Genomic DNA, 22,278 nt, shown 5'->3' with positions numbered 1-22,278 from the left:
ATAAAAGCCTTCAGTGACTGGAGTCACAAGAACTGTCTCCTCCTGAACACCTCAAAGACCAAGGAAATGATCATAGATTTCCACAGGTCCAAGCCCCCTCTTCAGCCAGTGAATACCTGTGGGGTGGACATCGAGGTGGTGCCAAGCTATAAGTATCTAGGTGTACACCTGGATAATAAGTTGGACTGGTCCCTAAAGATGCAGAAAAATTGGTCCACGCTTTTGTTACCTCTAGGCTGGATTACTGTAACTCCCTATTATCAGGTAGCTCTAGTAAGTCTTTAAAAACCCTCCAGCTAATTCAGAATGCAGCGGTACGTGTACTAACAAGAACTAAGAAACAAGATCATATTTCTCCTGTTTTAGCTTCTCTGCACTGGCTCCCTGTAAAATCCAGAATTGAATTTAAAATCAATTTCAATTCAATTTTATTTATAAAGCCCAATATCACAAATCACAATTTGCCTCACAGGGCTTTACAGCATACGACATCCCTCTGTCCTTAAGACCCTCACAGCGGATAAGGAAAAACTCCCCAAAAAAAAAACCCCTTTAACGGGGGAAAAAAAAAAAACGGTAGAAACCTCAGGAAGAGCAACTGAGGAGGGATCCCTCTTCCAGGACGGACAGACGTGCAATAGATGTCGTACAGAACAGATCAGCATAATAAATTAACAGTAATCCATATGACACAATGAGACAGAGAGAGAGAGAGAGAGAGAGAGAGAGAGAGAGAGAGAGAGATGCAGGTAATGACAGTAGCTTACAACAACATTAATGAAAGTAATAATATTATAGTTATAGTTCTGGCTACTGTGGTACAATATGTTGAAAGTATGTATTAATATCAGACAGCATACTTGTGTGACAATAGTCATATGTGTATAATAACAGTAGAAGTATGACTAATGACTAATGATGGCAGCAGCAGCAGGAGGCATCTGGCAGGACCACGGCAGCAGCACAACCACACACGTCACACTGTCCAGGCACCGCTGTGATATGAGTTAATCTGAGAGACAGTGGAGCACAAAGGCTCCGGAGAAGAAGCCGAGTTAGTGACATCCAGAATGGCCGAGTTAGCAAGATGCAGTAATAGGATGAGAGTGAGAGAGAGAGAGAGAGAGAGAGAGAGAGAGAGAGAGAGAGAGGGAGCCCGGTGTATTATAGGGGGTCCTCCGGCAGACTAGGCCTAAGTCAGCCTAACTAGGGGCTGGTACAGGGCAAGCCTGAGCCAGCCCTAACTATAAGCTTTATCAAAGAGGAAAGTCTTAAGTCTAGTCTTAAATGTGGAGACGGTGTCTGCCTCCCGGACCGTAACAGGAAGATGATTCCACAGGAGAGGAGCCTGATAGCTGAAGGCTCTGGCTCCTGATCTGCTTTTGGAGACTTTAGGGACCACGAGTAACCCTGCGTTCTCAGAGCGCAGTGTTCTGGTGGGATGATATGGCACTATGAGCTCTCTAAGATATGACGGAGCTTGACCATTTAGAGCTTTATAAGTTAACAGTAGGATTTTAAATTCAATTCTGGATTTTACAGGGAGCCAGTGCAGAGAAGCTAAAACAGGAGAAATATGATCTCGTTTCTTAGTTCCTGTTAGTACACGAGCTGCTGCATTCTGAATTAGCTGGAGAGTTTTTAAGGACTTACTAGAGCTACCTGATAATAGAGAGTTACAGTAATCCAGCCTTGAGGTAACAAAAGCGTGGACCAATTTTTCTGCATCTTTTCGGGTCAGGATAGGCCTAATTTTCGCAATATTACGCAGATGAAAAAATGCAGTCCGTGAGGTTTGCTTTAAATGAGAATTAAAAGACAAATCTTGATCAAATATTACTCCGAGGTTTCTTACGGTAGTGCTAGAGGCCAGAGCAATGCCATCTGGAGAAACTATGTCATCAGATAAAGAGAAATAAATCCTACTGTTAACTTATAAAGCTCTAAATGGTCAGACTCCATCATATCTTAGAGAGCTCATAGTGCCATATTATCCCACCAGAACACTGTGCTCTGAGAATACAGGATTACTCACGGTCCCTAAAGTCTCCAAAAGTAGATCAGGAGCCAGAGCCTTCAGCTATCAGGCTCCTTTCCTGTGGAATCATCTTCCTGTTGCGGTCCGGGAGGCAGACACTGTCTCCACATTTAAGACTAGACTTAAGACTTTCCTCTTTGATAAAGCTTATAGTTAGGGCTGGCTCAGGCTTGCCTTGTACCAGCCCCTAGTTAGGCTGACTTAGGCCTAGTCTGCCAGGGGACCCCCTATAATACACCGGGCACCTTCTCTCCTTCTCTCTTTCTCTCTCTCATGTCCTGTTACTGCATCTTGCTAACTCGGCCGTACTGCATGTCACTATCTCGGCTTCTTCTCCAGAGCCTTTGTGCGCCACTGTCTCGCAGGTTAACTTATATCGCAGCGGTGCCTGGATGGTGTGATGTGTGTGGTTGTGCTGCTGCCGTGGTCCTGCCAGATGCCTCCTGCTGCTGCTGTTATTATTAGTCACACTTCTACTGTTATTATACACATATGATTATTGTCACATATGTATACTATCTGATATTAATATATACTTTCAACATATTGTACCACAATAGCCAGAATTATAACTATAACATTATTACTTTCATTTATGTTGTTGGAAGCTATTGTGATTACTGTCTGTCCTGCATCTCTCTCTGTCTGTGTCTCCCTGTCTCTCTTTCTGTCTCATTGTGTCATACGGATTATTGTTAATTTACCATGTTGATCTGTTCTGTACGACATCTATTGCACATCTGTCCGTCCTGGAAGAGGGATCCCTCCTCAGTTGCTCTTCCTGAGGTTTCTACCGTTTTTTTCCCCCCGTTAAAAGTTTTTTTTTGGGGAGTTTTTCCTTATCCGCTGTGAGGGTCCTAAGGACAGAGGAATGTCATATGCTGTAAAGCCCTGTGAGGCAAATTGTGATTTGTGATATTGGGCTTTATAAATAAAATTGATTGATTGATTGATTGATTGATAAACACAGACACTCTCAACAAAATGGGGCCAATTTAATGACCAATCAAAGTTTCGGACTCTGTGTGCAAACATTATTGATACAATGTTAGGTCATACTTATTTTTAGAAACAAAAACTGACTCAGTGCGCAAGGCATTAAGTGTTGTCTTTTCCTAGTGTTAAAGGCTGTATCACATTGAAGTAATGTAATTTTCTGAACTTACCAGACTCTTCTAGCTGTCTGTTATTTTCCTTTATCCACTTCGTCATTATATCCACATTACTGGCGATCATCAAAAAATTACACTGTGTTAATATTTTGTGAATTGCTGCAATATCGATATTGAGGTATTTTGTCAGAAATAATTTGATTTTTGATTTGCTTTGTATCGCTCAGCCTTATTTCCTGCTGACTTTGGTAATGCACTGACTTGACATCTGGCACTACAACATAGTCAAGTAAAGTTACTGTGATTGGGTTTAGGAGAAGAAACATGGTGAGGATGTACCTTAAAGTGAATCAAAGTTCACTCAAAGTTCAAACGGTTCTGAACACATCTCCTGGGGGAAAGTCATGTGTTTTGTGACCCATGCACCATGTCAAGCTGCCTCCGCTTCCTTCTTTACTCCTGTCAGTGTATTGGTCATGTGATTGCAGCCTTCCAGAATACAGGGATTGTGCATATATTACTCGCTCAGCATTACGAGGGATATATATGAATTTTAGTGCATTACTTTATGTAGGAAAATGTGTGAACAGTGCATGAGAACAGCCTGAAAACCACCAACAGGTCAAAGTTGTTGCTTATCCAGTAAAATATTCCAATATCTACCAGGTCTTTGGTACAAATTGTTGTACCAACTTTCACATCGTGTCTCTTAACCAGGACTACAATCTTTCTCTAACAATGACAAAGTAGTTCAGTTGCCTCACCCTTATCAAACCTTAACCTTAGCTCTTTCATTTTAAAAAGTTACATCATACATATTTTTAAGTACTATTTTTTGATAATTTTATTGTCATTTCTGTCTATTGTTTATTTATGTATCTTGTCTATGCACCAAAACAATAAAGCAAATTCCTAGTGTATGAAAGCCACATTGGCAAAATGTAAGACGCAGAGGTGTTAGAGCAGAAAACAGTAATATGGGTCATGTTGGAAGGTGATTACAGATGACTCATTTTGTCGTCAAGGTTGGAGTCCTTGTTGGTCAAGACTGTGGTGCATAGAACTCTGGGTATTTCTTTTTATCCAGTGAGACTACTATAAGCATCTTAATAGTAGTTTGGTGCCACCTGACTATATGGCAGCATTCTCAACTGTCAAAATGAAACAAACCTAAGATTTTTTGATAAACAGCTGTAAAATGGAATTTCTATTAAACGACTCTGACATTTCATGACTCTATTGTGTACACAGATTTTAGGACACAAAGACCTGACATCTCCTACACAACGATATATTGACAGCAAGGTGGTACGAACACAAACAGAGGGAGAGTGGCTGTCCTTTGACGTGACAGAGGCAGTGAGCGAATGGCTGAACCACAGAGGTTAGTGCATATTCCTCCCATCATTGCAGCATATTTCTCACCATTGATTGCATGTGTTACATTGTTCCATCACCTTGTTGTGACTTTTGTTTCTTCACAGACAGAAACAGTGGATTCAAGATCAGCCTGCATTGCCCCTGCTGCACGTTTGTACCATCAAATAACTACATTATTCCCAACAAGAGTGAGGAGCTGGAGGCACGGTTTGCAGGTTATTTGATTCAGAAAATTGTTGAGGCATGTTGAAGGATAAGTTTGGTGTTATTCTGTATTATATTGATGTCAACAAATGAAAGCTTGAAAAGACCAAAACCAACACGGTGTTAGTTACTGTAACTTAGGTCTGTCTGACCGTCATGTACTAATGTCACTCACGTGATGTATAAAGGTCATCTTATATACTGATTTTAACCCAAAACATAATTGTTTCTCAAAACCCAAAGTAGTTTGTTGCTTAAACCTGACAACAACCTAGATTAGATTAGATTAGATTGTATTTTATTTGATAGGGACGATGCAATTAAGGATGGTTCTAATACAGATTATGGGACTGATATGTTGCACAGAGTTTATAGCTATTGCTTTGCTTTGCTTTTACATGTAGACCTAAAATGTTATTAAAAAGACAACTTAAACCAATGTGTCACCAGTTTCATCAAAGAGACAGTTGTATGTCACAAACAGACATTGAATGGTGTGTTTCACAGACATGCCAAAGGCTGCCTTCAGTTATTATCACAGGCTTAATGCACAAGAAAGCAGTGGTATATGGCAACATGGGATGAAAATGAGTCAGAGCAGCAGGAGAAGTGAAAACTCATCCAACAATGGAGATGTGTGGTGGGTTAGGTTTTTGGTTTTCACTTACACTAAAGGAAGTGTGTTGTTTTCACTCATAGACCTTAATCACTGAACTGGATTGACAAGCAGTTTCCACTGAGTTCACCATAGAAACAGAGCCCACATCCCCACTTCTCATTTGACCCAGCCAAATAGCCAGACACTGCTTTGCTCCAACATCTCATTTTTGACATTTTTAATTATTGTAGATTCAGTCTGGGTACTTAAAGGGATACATTGCCTCTTTTAACCCTTTGGGCCCTAGGCCTTTTTTGGGGTATTTTTACTGCCTTTACTTTTAAGCTCATATCACAGTCATTTTAAAAGCTACATACACATGCTATATCTTGTTTTGTTTTGTTTTTTTCAGGACAATCTGGGCTAACCAGATTTGCCATCATTCCATGTCCTTTTATGAGCCTGTATTTTATATTAATTTTTATATCAATGAAAAAAACAAATCCGTGTTACTAAATTCTTTCATTTTTACATGTATCTCACCATAGCAAGTTGGAAGTTGACATATTCTGCCATATATGAAGAGGGGAGACTCTCTGGAATCTGCCAATATAAGAACCATGATGGTGGGACATTCTGTCACTTCACAGTTGTCCAAAAACATGATTGCCAGTATTTTTTTAATTATTGCAAGAAATTCCATTGACTCATTCACAAGTCAAAAATGTGTTTTATCTGAAAGAAACATGCAATATTTGCATTTAAGATAATAGAAAAATAGTCAATCAAGTGCAATGATGTGCTCCAAGATAACCTTTGCCACTTTGTTTGCAGTAAAAAAAAATGATTCTGGATGTTTTCTTGTCGACATGATTTTGACTTACTTCTCTGTGCTCCGTGCTGCTCTTTGACCTGACCTGAATGTTTATTTGTTGTTATTTTTCAGTTTCAGCTATATATTGGGGGGACATTTTGGGCATTGGGGGGGGGGGGCTACTGCCCTGTCACGCATGCATAATTAGGCTACAGTTTTCTGGGTGCACAAAGGTGAAGTGCGCTGGTCTTGTCATACAAAGTTTGATGGAGTGTCAACTGGACAATATGGAGATATTTGCATCTTGAAAGCCAGACTACAAATATGGATAGATAGGGAGAAACACACGCAAGCCTAAGACGTGGTAAGATATGATATTCCTCACTATATGAAGTGATTGATAGCAAGATCTGTATAATGGATTGTAAAGAAATTCGTCAAGTTTTTATTTTGTAGACAATTGATCTGGATTTATAGCGTGATGGGATGACAGCACAATGATGTGTGTGGTATCACTGGAAAGCTCTGGTCCTGCGCTTTCATGTGATATGCGTGGCATTTCTGTGCACCCCTGCATTTACAAGTAATCCATCCAAGAGTAATGTGTGTGCAAAGCTGTATGAAAGCTTTGTTATACATAATTTTAGTGTAACTTTATCATTTTTTTTCGTTGTGAAAACATTGGACTACCGACAAGTGCTTGGTCTTGTCGGAAAGCTGTTCCACTGTTTCATGTGATATGAGTGGCTTCTCGCTATGACGAACGGTCGCAGAGAAAATCCATAGAAAAGTACAGGTGTGAATTTGGACGCACTATGCGTTGTTCGGGCCCATAGGGTTAACCAGCTTTGTATCATAACAATGTGGGTACTCTGTGTAAATGAACTGTGGTAAACTTCCCTCATCTTATCAGCACCAAGATTTCCGTGCTCATCTTCCAGCAAAATTCTGCTGGAAGACAGCAAACATCCAGGGTTTACTCTGGCCCTAGGACTGTTGCTTAAACTACAGATTGTACTTTCACTTCTTTAAGGCCCACCACCATGGACACAAAGAGTATAGAAGTGGACTGAGTGAGAGACCTGCCCCTGAGTCTGTCAAACTCAGACTGAACAGTAAAACTAGGAAGTGCTGATCAAACATAAATCAAGATTCTGTTACCTGTTGCGGTTAGTCTCTATACTTAGTGAGCTATAAAGGGTGATTGGATTAAATCTAATGTTTTTATCCTCTGATTAACACAATTACTTCCATACAGTGAGACACATTTCATTCACCTCATTTATGCTTCCAGGTATCGATGACAGCTTCATTCACAGTGGTGACCTAAAGGTGTTTAAGAAGCGGCGACACAGCACTCGGGCTCCACACCTTCTCCTCATGCTGCTGCCTTCATACCGGCTGGAGTCCCAGTCCCAGTCCCAGCACCCGAACCATCGGTCCAAGAGAGCCCTGGACGCTGCCTACTGCTCTAGGTACAAACCTGCAATCTACATTCTTACTCTCATGACACACATATCAGAAGAGATTCTCTCTGCTGTGAATTCTCTTTATACATGTTGACCTTTGACCTCCCTCAGGTGTCAGAAAGCATGACAAAATCCAAGTATTCCGAGCTGAGCTGTTAGTAGTTGTTCTTTTTCAGTGATAAGCGGCAAAATGTGTCCACGTGACTGTAGTGGGTGATGTTTGGCCCCAGTTGCAGCACACAGAGAATCAGGGACAGTTTTTAATGTTGTTTACTGTCACAGTTCAGCAGGTACAGAGCAGGGCAAGTTAATAGCATACAGTTCAGTTCAACACTCCAGCAATGTCTCTCCACAAAGTCCTTGATAGCCTGGCTGGTTTGGTAGGCCGAATCAGGCCGAGAGGCAGGCGAGTAAGCAGGGGTGGCAGCCCAACAACAAACACAGTTCAGCTCAATAACAGGCAACAGTACTGTGTCGGAGCAGGCAGGAGACAGTCGTGGAGGCAAAAAAGTTGGAACCAGTCAAGTACACAGTCCAAACAGATGAATCAGAGGGGAGCAGTCAGAGGGTAGGACGAGGCCAGGCAGAGGGTCTAGAAGGCAGCAGGTAAGTACTCCCAGGACACACAAAGGCAAGTGTGGCACACACAGGTAAGCAAACTGGAACACTCACATTGTAGTATCGTCGTTGGATAGTAGCTCCAAGCACCCACAGGCAAATGGGAACCAAGGATGTGGAAGCAGGTCTTGTGATCGGGACAGAAGGCAGAGGCGTTTACCAGAAATCAGACGAAGCAGGCAGGTCAGAGGCAGGCAGGGGCAACAACGGAAAATCAGTCCAGAATAAAGTGCTTGAGAGTCTTGCACGAGGAACAGGTGAATTGAGATGGCGTGATGATGTGGGTATGGTGAACAGGCAGGAGCAGGAAAAGTATAGATGTAGGAGTGGTATGGGCAGCATGAGTGGAAAATTACTGACTGAGGGCTGAATGACTGCTCATGCAGAAAAGGGCAGGTGTCCAGGAATGCAAAACTGTGACAGTAACAGTATTTGCATATCACCTCTATGGACAGCAAAATCCAGAGGCAGTAATTATGAGCTTTACTCTATGTTTCAGTTTTTTGGGTAGTGCTCTTTCAATTAAATTGACATCAAAAGGGGTGTTTCTGTAGGCATAAACTTCATAATGGGGAGCCAAGTAATGAAATTCCTCCATGTGTTAGCTCTTCAGGCAGAGTGAGGCAAGCTTCATTATAACTTTTGTAGACTACTGAGTAAAATCCAAGCAGCAGTATCTTCAGCTATGGCCTAGAGCTTTACTAGCTGACTTGAACTTAATGAGGCCATGGATGTATAAAGAGAGCTAGACACAGTATTATAAGTGGGGGCCAGTTCATTTCTATGAGAGTGGCTCGTGGTGCATGATGCTAAAAAAAGTTTGACTTCCTAGGTATAAAATTACAGACCTTTTTATTTTTTTTAAGATAGTTTTTGGGGCTTTTTGCCTTTGATTGATAAGACAGTATTAAGTGTGAAACGGGGAGGAAGAGAGGGGATGATATGCAGCAAAGGGCCACAGTCTAGAATCAAACCCATGGCTGCCGCTGCAAGGACATGGCCTTTGGACATGGGACGTCTGTTCTACCCACTGGGCTGCTGGGCGCTCAAAATTACAGATCTTCTCCATCAATGGGCCAATAGAGCATGTGCACTAGAAACTTCGCAGCTGACAAGTGGCTGACGTCCAGTTTAGCTCTCAGCTTTCTTGAATGGGGATGAAATGATTTAATTGTGCGGCTACCCTAGACTTAAAATGTCATTCAACTGGATGACTCAAATCCTGCAAGGGAAATAATTAATTTTACAGAGGTTGTGACACTCAGTGTGCCCACTGATTTACAGATGTCTCCTTCACAATGTTTGTGAATGGCAAAAAGTCTTATGGAGGCAGACCCAAAACTTGTAGTCACACAGTTTGGCCACTGTGTTAGATTGGCTTCAAAGTTAGTTTACCATATTTTTCCAAATAGTAGCCCGGGCATTTATTTCACAAAATCGATTTTGACCCCAGGCGTTTAAAAGAACCAGGCGGCTATTTGCTCAAGACTTTTTTTTTTTGTATCGACCTGCACCAGGCTGTTATTTGGTTACAGTTCCTGTCCAGTATGTTTTTTAGTGTAAAAATACTGTATAATGTAGGGGTGAGTTTGTGTACAAAAATCTCTAAACATTTAGAGTGGGTCATTTTTTCGTGTACACGTGTACAGGGGTTTCACCGCTGGGTGGTGCTATTGCATTATACCAGTACAGCCCCAGTTATCCGAATACCAACCGAACGGGCCATTTAACCAACAGTTACAGGCCGCCACACCGAAATATCGCCATTCCGACGGTCCGCCATCCCGAATTCTGGTCCCTGAGTCCTGACAGTAAGCTATGGCGAGCCTGTAGAAGCTGTATTCCCCATGCATGTCAGCGATTTTCACCGGGGACGCACGTGAGTAATTCAGGCATTGTCAGATAGGTGTTATTCATTCATTTAGGGCACGTATAGCTGCAGGAATGAAACTCTTGTTGAACTTGGCTTTTTTGCACAGAGGTAACCTGTAACCACGGCCGGAGGGGAGGGGAATGAAGTATTGGTGGAGTGGATAGTCAGGGTCCTGTGTGATCTAAGTGCTTTACTGGTTAGAGATGAGGTGACACTGTCAGATAGGTTAGGAGTAGTCAAGCCAATGATTTAGCTTGCCAGATGGGTTACTTTCAAGAGTTTGTTTCTATTAACAATTGTCAGCATGGGGAAGAAGTGCTGCGGTACAGGAGGAGGAGTTGGGGTTGAACAGACAGGTGTTGGAGTTTGCGTATAGCCGTGAGTCTCTGTTGGCAGCGTTTGTAAGTGTCCGTGGTGTGTTGATTGAAGCTCAGGTTATTGTCCAGTGTGATGCCGAGATATTTGGAAGACTCCACCTCCTCCACCTTCTCCCCGTGGATGAAGAGACTGGGGAGGGGGGCCAGGGTTTTGGGAGGGCTGTCACATATGTATACTATCAGATATTAATATATACTTTCAACATATTGTACCAAAATAGCCTGTAATATTAATTATAATATTATAACTTTAATTATTGTTGTTGTAAGCTACTGTCATTACCGTCTGTCCTGCATCTCTCTCTGTCTCTGTCTCTCTCTCTGTCTTCCTTTCTGTCTCATTGTGTCATACGGATTACTGTTAATTTACCATGTTGATCTGTTCTGTACGACATCTATTGCACGTCTGTCCGTCCTGGAAGAGGGATCCCTCCTCAATTGCTCTTCCTGAGGTTTCTACTGTATTTTTCCCCCGTTAAAGGGTTTTTTTGGGGGAGTTTTTCCTTATCCGCTGTGAGGGTCCTAAGGACAGAGGGATGTCGTATGCTGTAAAGCCCTGTGAGGTAAATTGTGATTTGTGATATTGGGCTTAATAAATAAAATTGATTGAAATGGAATTGATTGATAATCAGTTCTTTGGTTTTGGAGATGTTGAGATGGAGATAGTTATTGTCGCACCATGTGCTGAAATGGGAAATGGAATGTTGGTAGGCAGCGAAGGAGTCGTTATTGTTCAGCAATGCAAGAATGGCCGTGTCATCTGCATATTTAAAATAAAGTGTGGTGGGGGATGGACTCTGACAGTCATTCGTGTTAGAGGGTGTAGAGGAACGGGCTGAGCATGCACCCCTGCGGAGCAACAGTATTGAGCGTGATGGTGGAGGACAAGGACTGGTCGACCCTCACTGCCTGGGGTCTGTTGGAGAGGAACCTGTGGAGGGTCTAGCAGTGGGGACACATATGGCAGGATGATCATTTGAACCAATTTCTCAAAACATTTCATTATGACGGAGGTGAGACACACAGGCCTGTAGTGATTCGGCTCTGATGGGTGGGACTTCTTTGTAACAGGGATGATGGTTGATGTTTTCCATACCTGGAACTGTGGAGGTACAGAGGGATTGGATGAAGAGGGATTGGAGGACAGAGGTTAATTCCAGGGCGCAGCTTTTCAGAACCTGACCTGGAATGCCATCCAGCCCAGGAGCCTTGTTTGGTTTGCACTTGGTGAACTGGAGATGGACATCCCGCTCTGTCAGGAGGGTCTCGTAGTCCAACTTTTGGTGGGGCAAGAAGTCCAAAAGGCTGGCACGCTCTGCTGAAAAATCATATGTATCAAATCTGGTTATGGGGTCTGACGTGCAGGTGGTCTGCTTGGTGGCTTGTCCTGTGAGTGTTTTGACTCGCTGAAAGGCCTGTTTTGTGTTTGTATTTGCAAACTCCTGTTCCACTTTGAGTTTATAGTTTAACTTAGCCTTGATTATTATTTTTAATGTCCCGGTTAATAATCTTAAGTGCTGTGGAGTTCTGTTGTCTGAAGGCATCATTCTTCTTTTTGAACAGGTGTTGGATTTTTGGAGTGATCCAAGGTTTTGAATTGGGATAAGTTCTTATAGTCTTTACTGGTGTCAGGGTATCTATACAGAATTTGATGTAGCTTGTGATGACTGAAGTTTACTCATCCAGCTCTCCCTCAAAGACTTCCCAGTCGGTATATGCAAAGCAGCCTTGGAGACATGCAATGGCGTCCTCCGTCCACTGGAGGGCGCTGCGCTTCACTGGCCTGTGTTGTTTCAGCTGCTGCTTGTACACAAGAAGTAGATGGATCATGTTGTGGTCTGCCCGACCAAGCGGTGGGAGAGCTCTGGAGGTATATGCACCAGGGATGTTGCCATAACACAAGTCTGTGGTTTTGTTGATTCTGGTTGGTACATCCACGTATTGGTTGAAAGGCTGGTAGAGTCTGATCGAGTCGGCAGCTGTTGAAGTCCCTGAGGAGGAACACCGGAGCATCGGAGTACCTGCTAAGCATAGCGTGTGTGTTTTGCGCTATTTGCTCGGCTGTTGCCTTCACATTGGCGCTTGGTGGAACATATACACAACTAAACACAACAGTCGAGAACTCCCTAGGGAGTTAGAAAGCAACTCCAGGTCCAGGTTGCAGATCGTACTGTGTATCTTGATGTTAGTACACCAGCAAGAGTTGACAAACACACACACCTCCACCCGAACTTTTCCCGAGTGTCCAGTCCAGTGCTGTTCCTGGGAGCCTGGATGGTCTCAGCAACATATTGGGTTTTAGTTGGGCTTGGGCCATTTTGTTGTGTACAGCTTCAGGCTTGGTTAATGTGAAATGTAATTGACTATGATTTTTTCTTTTCTTCTCTGACTGTGCCAATTGTCTGTACTTATGAACCTCATTTTTACTGGATGAAATAATGCAAAAATGTCTCTGATGCCAAAGACCATCGTTGGACTGAGACAGTGGTTATTATCAGGGGTTACTACATCAATTTAAGTGGTGCCATTGTATTTTCTAGACTCAGTAATTAACTACAATAGAATAGAATTGATTATGTAATAGAATAGAATAGAATAGTATATAAAGAACTTTATTCATCCCGAAGGGAAATTCAGCTGTCCAGCAGCTCATAAAAGACAAAAAACAACAACCACATTTACCCATCAACAACAACACAGTGGTATTAAAATAGACAAAAAATAAAATAAGTTAAAATAAATGCACAAATAGAAATTATATTGAAATAAAATTGTCCATTCCACAGTCCAGCCAGTTTTGGCCACTTGTGTGTAAGTGTTTGTGACTGGATTCAGGAGGTGTTAAACAGTCTTATTGCCATGGGGACAAAGGATCTCCTGAAACACTCCGTTCTGTCACTCCAGGAGGCTGGAGAGGGTCTCTGCTATTGTCCATTGCAGCTTTCAGTTTGTTCAGTGTGTCCCTCTCCACCACAGTTCTTAGTGGGTCCAGTCTCGTGCCGAGCACTGAGCCAGCTTTTTTAACCAGCTTGTTTAATCACTTGGTGTTTTTGCTGCCTCCCCAGCACACTGCATGGCAGAAAAGTGTACTGGCCACTGCTGTGTGATAGAACATGGTCAACATCTCCAAACACACATCAAGGGACCTCAGTGTCTGCAGGAAGAACAGGCGGCTCTCCCTGCGGACACTGAGGTCCTTTGATGTGCATGGAGATGTTGAGGAAGACAGCTTGCAACTGTAATACACTGTTACTATTACAGAAGGTAATGATGACCACACCAACTATAAATGCAATAATGGAATAAAACTGGAAGTATCCTTTAAATAACAGGGCCAAAGTCTACTGATACCTGACTCTTCACCTGTCTAATCCTGTCTCCACTCCTCCATCTATAATAAACTATTCCTACTGCACCACAATTCACCTCTCCCCTTCATCTCTTTGTAGAAACGTTCAGGACAATTGCTGCTTACGGTCACTCTACATTGATTTTAAGAAGGATTTGGGCTGGAGGTGGATCCACGAGCCAAAGGGCTATGAGGCCAACTTCTGTGCCGGGGCCTGTCCGTATCTGTGGAGTGCCGACACCCAGCATTCCAAGGTACAGTAGGAGGGACAGGGTCAAAGATCAACAGCCTGTGAGATCAGAGTTCATAAGGTTCTACTTTACTTCAGGTCATATTTTGTTCATGGAATGGTTCTAATTCCTGTGTTTCAGGTGTTAGGCCTGTATAACACCATCAACCCTGAAGCATCAGCCTCACCCTGTTGCGTTTCCCAGGACTTGGAGCCCCTCACCATCCTCTACTACATTGGGAAGACCCCAAAAATAGAGCAGCTCTCCAACATGAAGGTTAAGTCCTGCAAGTGCAGCTAGAAGCCCTTACAAACCACCTCTCTCTCTCTCTCCCTGTCTCTCTCTCTCTCTCTCTCTCTCTCTATCTCTCTCTCTCTCTCTCTCCTTCCTTCAGACAAACACACATACGTATCCACACATACAGTGGATTTGGACAAACATGAAGTCAAACCGCAACTGTACTTTCTCTTCGATGCACCATTATATTCACAGCAGTCAGGAGTGGAGTGCTGGAGAAACGAGTTACAGACCAATTCAGTGCTAGTTCAGTGCATACTCAATATACAGGAGCAGTGCTGTCATGACACCAAAAACATGTCTTTGATACCAATGCTGAGTACCAGCAATATGGTGATACATACTTTTCATGAGGCTTAGGGGCCGTACACGTGCCACATCTTTAACCGCCTGGAAAATGTGAGGTTGGGTCCTCGGTGTTACTCTTGTGCCTATTCTGGCACACTGTCACGAGTGTGGAGGCAGGTTGCTAAACAAACATTACAAGTATCGTATCATAGCCTACTTAGCTAAAATTCTGAGTGAGGAGCTGATGTCCTTTCAGGCGCTGTTTATTAAGTGTGTTGGCCTAAAATATTGTCCATAGGTAGCCCTGCACTAAATTGGTCAACTTCTCAATATGTACCACAGACCGATCTTTGCGGAAGAAGGGAAAGATGCATGTCACGACACCGTTGCTGTGACGTTTGAATGCATCCACTGTGTGTCTACATCAAAAACAATGGATCAGAGGGCACAAAAAAATGCAGCATACATAGGCCCCCTAAAGAGTCTTCAGTCTGTTGTAGGGTTGTCCCATATATCATTGTTTAGGTACCAGAACTTAGGTAGTAATTGAGAGCAAAGCTTTGGCCAGCCGTGGGGGCTGGGGTGCATATTATTATCACAAGTGCTCATAATATTAGGTTCAGAATCGGAGACAACCCCTGAAAAGCGGCATGAAACAGAAGCACAAACACAGCAACAAATTTCAGATTTAGAACTTTAGGCATGTGATACTAATAGTTAGCCCTGTCACTGTGTGTGTGTGCGAGTGGACTTGCTGTTAGGAGAAGTTTGCCTTCAGGACTTTCTGTCAGAAAGGGATTTCCTCGTTAAGGTTAGGAAATAGTAGCCTAGGTTAAAATGAATACAACTTTGGAACCCATTGTCCTCCAGTCTGAAGATGAAAAGCCTCTTGGGGCAAGGGCCTATATTTTGGGATGATCTGGTGTAGCTAGTAGATATCTGAGATATCATTTTGTCTAATCCTTATAAACAGATATCTGCAAATGAATGCAGTAAATTAAAAACAAAAAAGCTAATATAGAGCTAACTCACCATCAGACGATAGCTTATTGGTTCTGAGACTGCATTTTGGCCAATGTGTTCCACCTCTCCATTGGTCTGTTCACCTGTAGTTCAAACATGATCGGCCAATACTGCTTGGATTACAGACAGAAACATCAAAAACTGTGATGCAAGAATCTTTTCCTGTTGTCTACAGATCCTGCATACATCTGCAGATACTGTTTGTAGTTATTAAAATGAATAAAGCCCTAATGGCAAATTTCTCCTGTATGCAGCGGACTCTCACGATAAACGAAGAGAGAGCGGAGCAATTAGTTGCTGAGTGACTCAAGATGCTACAATAACAATTTTTTTTTTTTTACATATTTTAGATAATTAAAAAAAAAGGAATCTCTATGCAAAACATTAAAATTAATGTATTGGAAACACTGAGGTTTACATTTATTCATAATTTCTTTATTGTCATTTATCCCCAAAAACTTGAAAATCAAATACAGAGTGGATCAGAAGAATAATTATCATGATAGTTGAATATTCAGAACCGGGGAGTTCCCCGGTGGCCTGGCCCGCAAGTGGTCTGCTCTGGCCTGCCTGTCTTTTTTTTTTTTTTTTTTTTTTTTTATAAGGTGTGCTCTGCAGCGCAGGCTGCGCAGCGCAGGTGGCCGTGTCACAACGACTGGTCAAGAAGGGGTTTTTTTTTGTAGATTCAAGACGTGATTAGTTTGTCTCGCTTTCCGCCCGCGCCCGCCCCCAAATCAGCGTGCCTGTAAACTGAAAGCAGCTTGGTTGTGGAGAGTCAGGTGGAGCAGAGAGCAGAGGGTGTGTACGTGTGCCTGTGTGTGCAGACTGTGCAGTAGGAGCTCTGCAGCTCAGCAGCGCCATTACAGTGGACCGCAAAAAGAGGAAAGGTGGAGCTGAACGGGAGAGAGATAAAAAAAAAAGGGGGGCCATTGAGGAGGAGGCGACCAAATGTCATAAACTTACAGATATGTTCTGAGCCCCCCCTGCCCCCAGCAGCAGTGTGACATCATCAAATGACGATGCTGCAACAAGTAAGTTAACATAGAAAAGTAAGAAAACTGGTTATTCTCAACATGAGGTCCGGGGAGGATGGGGACTGCCCGAGGCCAGATAAATGATTGATGATAAGCTATAAGAGCCAAATTAACCCGTAAGGGTCCATTTGGTTCCATTTTGTACAGAGCTGAAACAGTTTGGGGACCCCTCTTAAGGATAGGCTCTTATCTGTCTAAGTTCAAAAGTTTTCAATATCTATCTAATCTTACTGAAATAAGATCAGATAAGTTGAAGTTGCTGCCGACTTATATTTTTACTTGTTTTACTGTTGCATTGAATATGGGTGTTGCCATATTGATTATGATAAGCTGACATCAAAATGATTTGCTGACAAAATAATACAATCATGTTGTTTAGTTCAGCATAATATCCATTCATATAGGAGTCCTGGTTTATTGAGGGGCACATTTGGTGAGGGCAGGGAAGAGAAAAGCACTGGACTGGAGGACTATGAGTAGGGTTGCTGTTACAGTTGTGTTTAATAGAGTTGTTGTGTGACTGTCAGTCTGGAATAATGAGCTTTGGTGATTACTTAGCCCATATGTGTGTCCGTGTGCACATGCAGGTGTGTGAGCATGTAATGTGTGGATTGGGTGGCCTAGGTGGATGTATGACTCCCGGCCTGAATTTTTGTCCCAGTCCGGCCCTGGGTCCAGCCCTGGTTTACTGTCATTACTAGCTGTCCAAGCATCAGGAGCTGTTGGCTATCCAATGGCACATGCTCTTTATATCTATTAAATCTTCTCCAGGAGTGCCAATGCAGTTATTTGGTGTCACACAAGTCTGAATGACTGACATTGTGTGAATGACATTGTTCTAATGTGACCAAGCAAACCAAACTAGGCATCAAAAAGTTAGAAAGCCTCCATATTTAATAACGTGCAGCTGAAAATCATGAAATAAAGCAGTAGAGATGTTAAAGGAGACGTCCGGTATTTTGTACTTTGTTTTAATGTAAAATGTCCTGTTAAATACACAATTCACAGTTCAGTTCACAATTCTTGTGAAATGACCAACCAAATTTAATGTTAGACTGCAGTACTAGTTGTTTTGGCCAAATCCCTGGTTATTATCAGCCTATTCCAGTGCACACATTTGCATTGACTAGAGGTAAATGTTTGTCAAATAATCTTAAGCAATGGTACCAAAGTCATGCCAAAACTGGATTGTTGTGACTCCACTGCACAGGACACACACAGTATATGCTACACATACATAAATACATGCACATTTTGAAGGCCCTGTCAACATGCATCACCTCACAATTGTCACACCATTAAGACCCAAGAGTAAGGCAAACACTGGAAATATAAGTGATAAGCGTCTATATGTGAAACAAGTCCTAAAAATAACAGCCTCACCTGCGACACCTACCCTCCACCCCCCACCCCACAGTTCCAGCAGTCACACCAACCACACCATGTCCTAATTTCTCTGTTTGTCTTTGTTTGGTTTCCTTTTTAGTTTTCTAAATCTTGCCCTTGTTATCCCAATAAAATGTTCATGGTTGTGGTGTAGCACCCTACAAATTTTGACCCAGGTAAAGATCTGGGTGGTGTCAACCACACACTGATGATATATCAGCCATCATAGGGAAAAAATACTTATGTCACATGGGGCTTACATAAAGGATAATTCCAGTTCATTAGAATGATGGTCTTATTTTTGCAGTTGGCTGTCATTTCCCTGTATTATCAGAAAGAGGTAAAACCTGAATTTGCTGCAGTTATGAAAATCTAATACCGTATCACAATGGCATCAAGTTCAGTTAAGCCAATCATATTTTAGGCTGTTCTCATGCACTCTGTATATTTTCCTATTAAAAGTAATGCAACAAAATCCATACATATACCACGTAATGATGAGCCAGTAATTCATACATAACCCACATACAGTACAGGCCAAAAGTTTGGACACACCTTCTCATTCAATGCGTTTTCTTTATTTTCATGACTATTTACATTGTAGATTCTCACTGAAGGCATCAAAACTATGAATGAACACATGTGGAGTTATGTACTTAACAAAAAAAGGTGAAATAACTGAAAACATGTTTTATATTCTAGTTTCTTCAAAATAGCCACCCTTTGCTCTGATTACTGCTTTGCACACTCTTGGCATTCTCTCGATGAGCTTCAAGAGGTAGTCACCTGAAATGGTTTTCCAACAGTCTTGAAGGAGTTCCCAGAGGTGTTTAGCACTTGTTGGCCCCTTTGCCTTCACTCTGCGGTCCAGCTCACCCCAAACCATCTCGATTGGGTTCAGGTCCGGTAACTGTGGAGGCCAGGTCATCTGCCGCAGCACTCCATCACTCTCCTTCTTGGTCAAATAGCCCTTACACAGCCTGGAGGTGTGTTTGGGGTCATTGTCCTGTTGAAAAATAAATGATCGTCCAACTAAACGCAAACCGGATGGGATGGCATGTTGCTGCAGGATGCTGTGGTAGCCATGCTGGTTCAGTGTGCCTTCAATTTTGAATAAATCCCCAACAGTGTCACCAGCAAAACACCCCCACACCATCACACCTCCTCCTCCATGCTTCACAGTGGGAACCAGGCATGTGGAATCCATCCGTTCACCTTTTCTGCGTCTCACAAAGACACGGCGGTTGGAACCAAAGATCTCAAATTTGGACTCATCAGACCAAAGCACAGATTTCCACTGATCTAATGTCCATTCCTTGTGTTTCTTGGCCCAAACAAATCTCTTCTGCTTGTTGCCTCTCCTTAGCAGTGGTTTCCTAGCAGCTATTTGACCATGAAGGCCTGATTCGCGCAGTCTCCTCTTAACAGTTGTTCTAGAGATGGGTCTGCTGCTAGAACTCTGTGTGGCATTCATCTGGTCTCTGATCTGAGCTGCTGTTAACTTGCGATTTCTGAGGCTGGTGGCTCGGATGAACTTATCCTCAGAAGCAGAGGTGACTCTTGGTCTTCCTTTCCCGGGTCGGTCCTCATGTGTGCCAGTTTCGTTGTAGCGCTTGATGGTTTTTGCGACTCCACTTGGGGACACATTTAAAGTTTTTGCAATTTTCCGGACTGACTGACCTTCATTTCTTAAAGTAATGATGGCCACTTGTTTTTCTTTAGTTAGCTGATTGGTTCTTGCCATAATATGAATTTTAACAGTTGTCCAATAGGGCTGTCGGCTGTGTATTAACCTGACTTCTGCACAACACAACTGATGGTCCCAACCCCATTGATAAAGCAAGAAATTCCACTAATTAACCCTGATAAGGCACACCTGTGAAGTGGAAACCATTTCAGGTGACTACCTCTTGAAGCTCATCGAGAGAATGCCAAGAGTGTGCAAAGCAGTAATCAGAGCAAAGGGTGGCTATTTTGAAGAAACTAGAATATAAAACATGTTTTCAGTTATTTCACCTTTTTTTGTTAAGTACATAACTCCACATGTGTTCATTCATAGTTTTGATGCCTTCAGTGAGAATCTACAATGTAAATAGTCATGAAAATAAAGAAAACGCATTGAATGAGAAGGTGTGTCCAAACTTTTGGCCTGTACTGTATTTTGGAAGGCTGTGATCACGTGACTGAGAGAAGTAAAGAAGGAAGTGGTCTGTGGTGGAAATTTTGTCTTCTTCATGCATATACTTATATTGTTTCATTTTTCCTATGTGTCTGTAAGTGTGTGACCGTTGCATTCCCCTTTTGTAAACATCTGTTGTTACCTGACATCAAGAGATTTACATTCACTATAATCTCGCCTTCAAAGACAGTTCATTGACTGTCTAACAGATACAGCCAATTACCTAAACAGGTATGTTTCTCTGATGTAATCAAGAGAACATAATTAAATCAGGAAAGCCGAAGAAAGCTACAATATTTTTCTCATCATCTTGTCGTCTGAGTGTAGGTATAAAGATGCCCTGTATTTACTGTTCTGGGCACGAACTCTGAGCTTTGAGCCTGAAGTTGTGCCTTCTCTATAGAGAATAAACTCTCGTGCATGAAGCTATTCAGTCTTGCTTGCTCACTCCCAAGCAGACCGGCCAAAAATTGCCACAACAGGTCCCAAGCAGCCCAGTTAGGGGGCAGGTTGGGGTGGTGGTAGGTCATAAAACTCGGGACTTTCCCAGGAGACCAGTGTTCAAAACCATGTGAACTTTGAGTGAACTTCGAGTCATTTTAAGGTATATCCTCACCATGTTTCTTTTCCTAAACCTAACCATGAGGATGAGGATATGTTGCACACCGCTGTGCCAGCAAAATTTCTCTCTTGGTAGTTGTAGTTTTTTTTTTTTACAGCAAAAGATAATCACTGCTGAGCTTTGTTCAAATCACAAAGGCTTAGAATTCTAATAGCAGGTTTCCTAGTAGCAGATAAATCATTAATGTTACAATATACTACCAGAAACTATAGCCAGAAACATTATCAGAAAGGTGAATGAAAGAATCACTCCAGTGATTGTATGGCCTTACAGAAGCTAGTGAAGTGGCTGCAGGAAATGACATCAAGCAGGGACAGCGCGAGCCTGGAAACCATAAGAATCTGCCAGCTCATGTTTAATTTGCTCTGACAGATGTGTCTGCTCCCCCTCCAACTCAATATGGGGCCGGTATGATACAATGATTTGACAGGAGTGTCACTGGTCCAAAAGTGACACATTTTACTGCTCTGATTGGTTGTATTTGCATCCTGTCTGCTCCATCCAATGCAACACACCAGGATTATGAAATTTAGATCAAACTGTCAAACTAGGCAGTGCTGATCAAATATGAATCAAGATTCTGTTACTGCATTGCCTGTTTCTAATGGTGAATACTTTTAGGAACATATATTAGTGTACTGTTAAGCTGTAATTTGAATAGTCAGTGACCAGGCTGCCATTTTTTTCTCGCTTGAAAATAGCTCATACACTGCCCCAACTTGGATGTGTCACTCAGGGATACACGTTTCATCACTCTTGATTGGTTGTAGCTCACGTTTCATTACTCTGATTGCAAGGCTTCAGTTGTTGTTGAGTTCACCTTGAGCACAGGTATTATTATGCTGTATTAAGTTCACACAGTTTACAGACCCACTTCATCTTTGACCTGCTGTACTTACTGTAGTTGTGTGCACACAGTTTTCCTGTGCAGTGAGGGAATATCAGTGAAATTTCAGATGTGTTCACTTTCAGTTGTGGTTTAAAGAATGTGGATAACTTAGATTGTTTCCAACTGCTAGTGTCTCTTGACACATCAGATTTAGATGTACTGTTGACAGATCTCTATTATTACATTTAAAAGTTTTAAAGCTATAGTGCATAACTTCTACAGGTCCGTAAATGTCCGTTTCACCCAAGCCGCTATTAGAGGAGATGACACAATGCTGATTAAGCCGATCAGCTCCTCTAACATCTCGCGGTATTTTTCAATATATATCATTTTTAGTATGCGTGTCGACTGGCGACATTCCAGCGCTGGCTTCTTCACAACAAGAAGGGAGGGGGAGGAAGAGCGGAGAGTGTCATAGCAAGAGGTAGAGCACAGGTAGAAAGAGAAAGCAACATGGTGGAGAAGCGGCCGAGACACGGTTCAGAAGTGGATTCTATC

General features: G+C 42.4%; 1 protein-coding gene across 1 annotated transcript in view; it reads left to right on the top strand.

Moving 5' to 3' along the window:
- tgfb2 (transforming growth factor, beta 2) overlaps positions 1–18,079 on the top strand; it is a 194,671-nt gene extending 176,592 nt beyond the window's left edge. The window contains exons 3-7 of the mRNA XM_033638913.2: positions 4,402–4,534; positions 4,635–4,745; positions 7,441–7,621; positions 13,933–14,086; positions 14,204–18,079. Coding sequence (XP_033494804.1) covers positions 4,402–4,534; positions 4,635–4,745; positions 7,441–7,621; positions 13,933–14,086; positions 14,204–14,362 — 738 coding nt within the window. The 3' untranslated portion in view covers positions 14,363–18,079. The remainder of the gene's footprint in view (positions 1–4,401; positions 4,535–4,634; positions 4,746–7,440; positions 7,622–13,932; positions 14,087–14,203) is intronic.
- Positions 18,080–22,278: the final 4,199 nt, after the last annotated feature.

Source organism: Epinephelus lanceolatus, chromosome 10 (genome assembly GCF_041903045.1).
Source record: "Epinephelus lanceolatus isolate andai-2023 chromosome 10, ASM4190304v1, whole genome shotgun sequence".
Classification (NCBI taxonomy): domain Eukaryota; kingdom Metazoa; phylum Chordata; class Actinopteri; order Perciformes; family Serranidae; genus Epinephelus; species Epinephelus lanceolatus.
The sequence above is the reverse complement of the archived record's forward strand: the minus strand, read 5'-3'. Positions and strand labels throughout refer to the sequence as shown.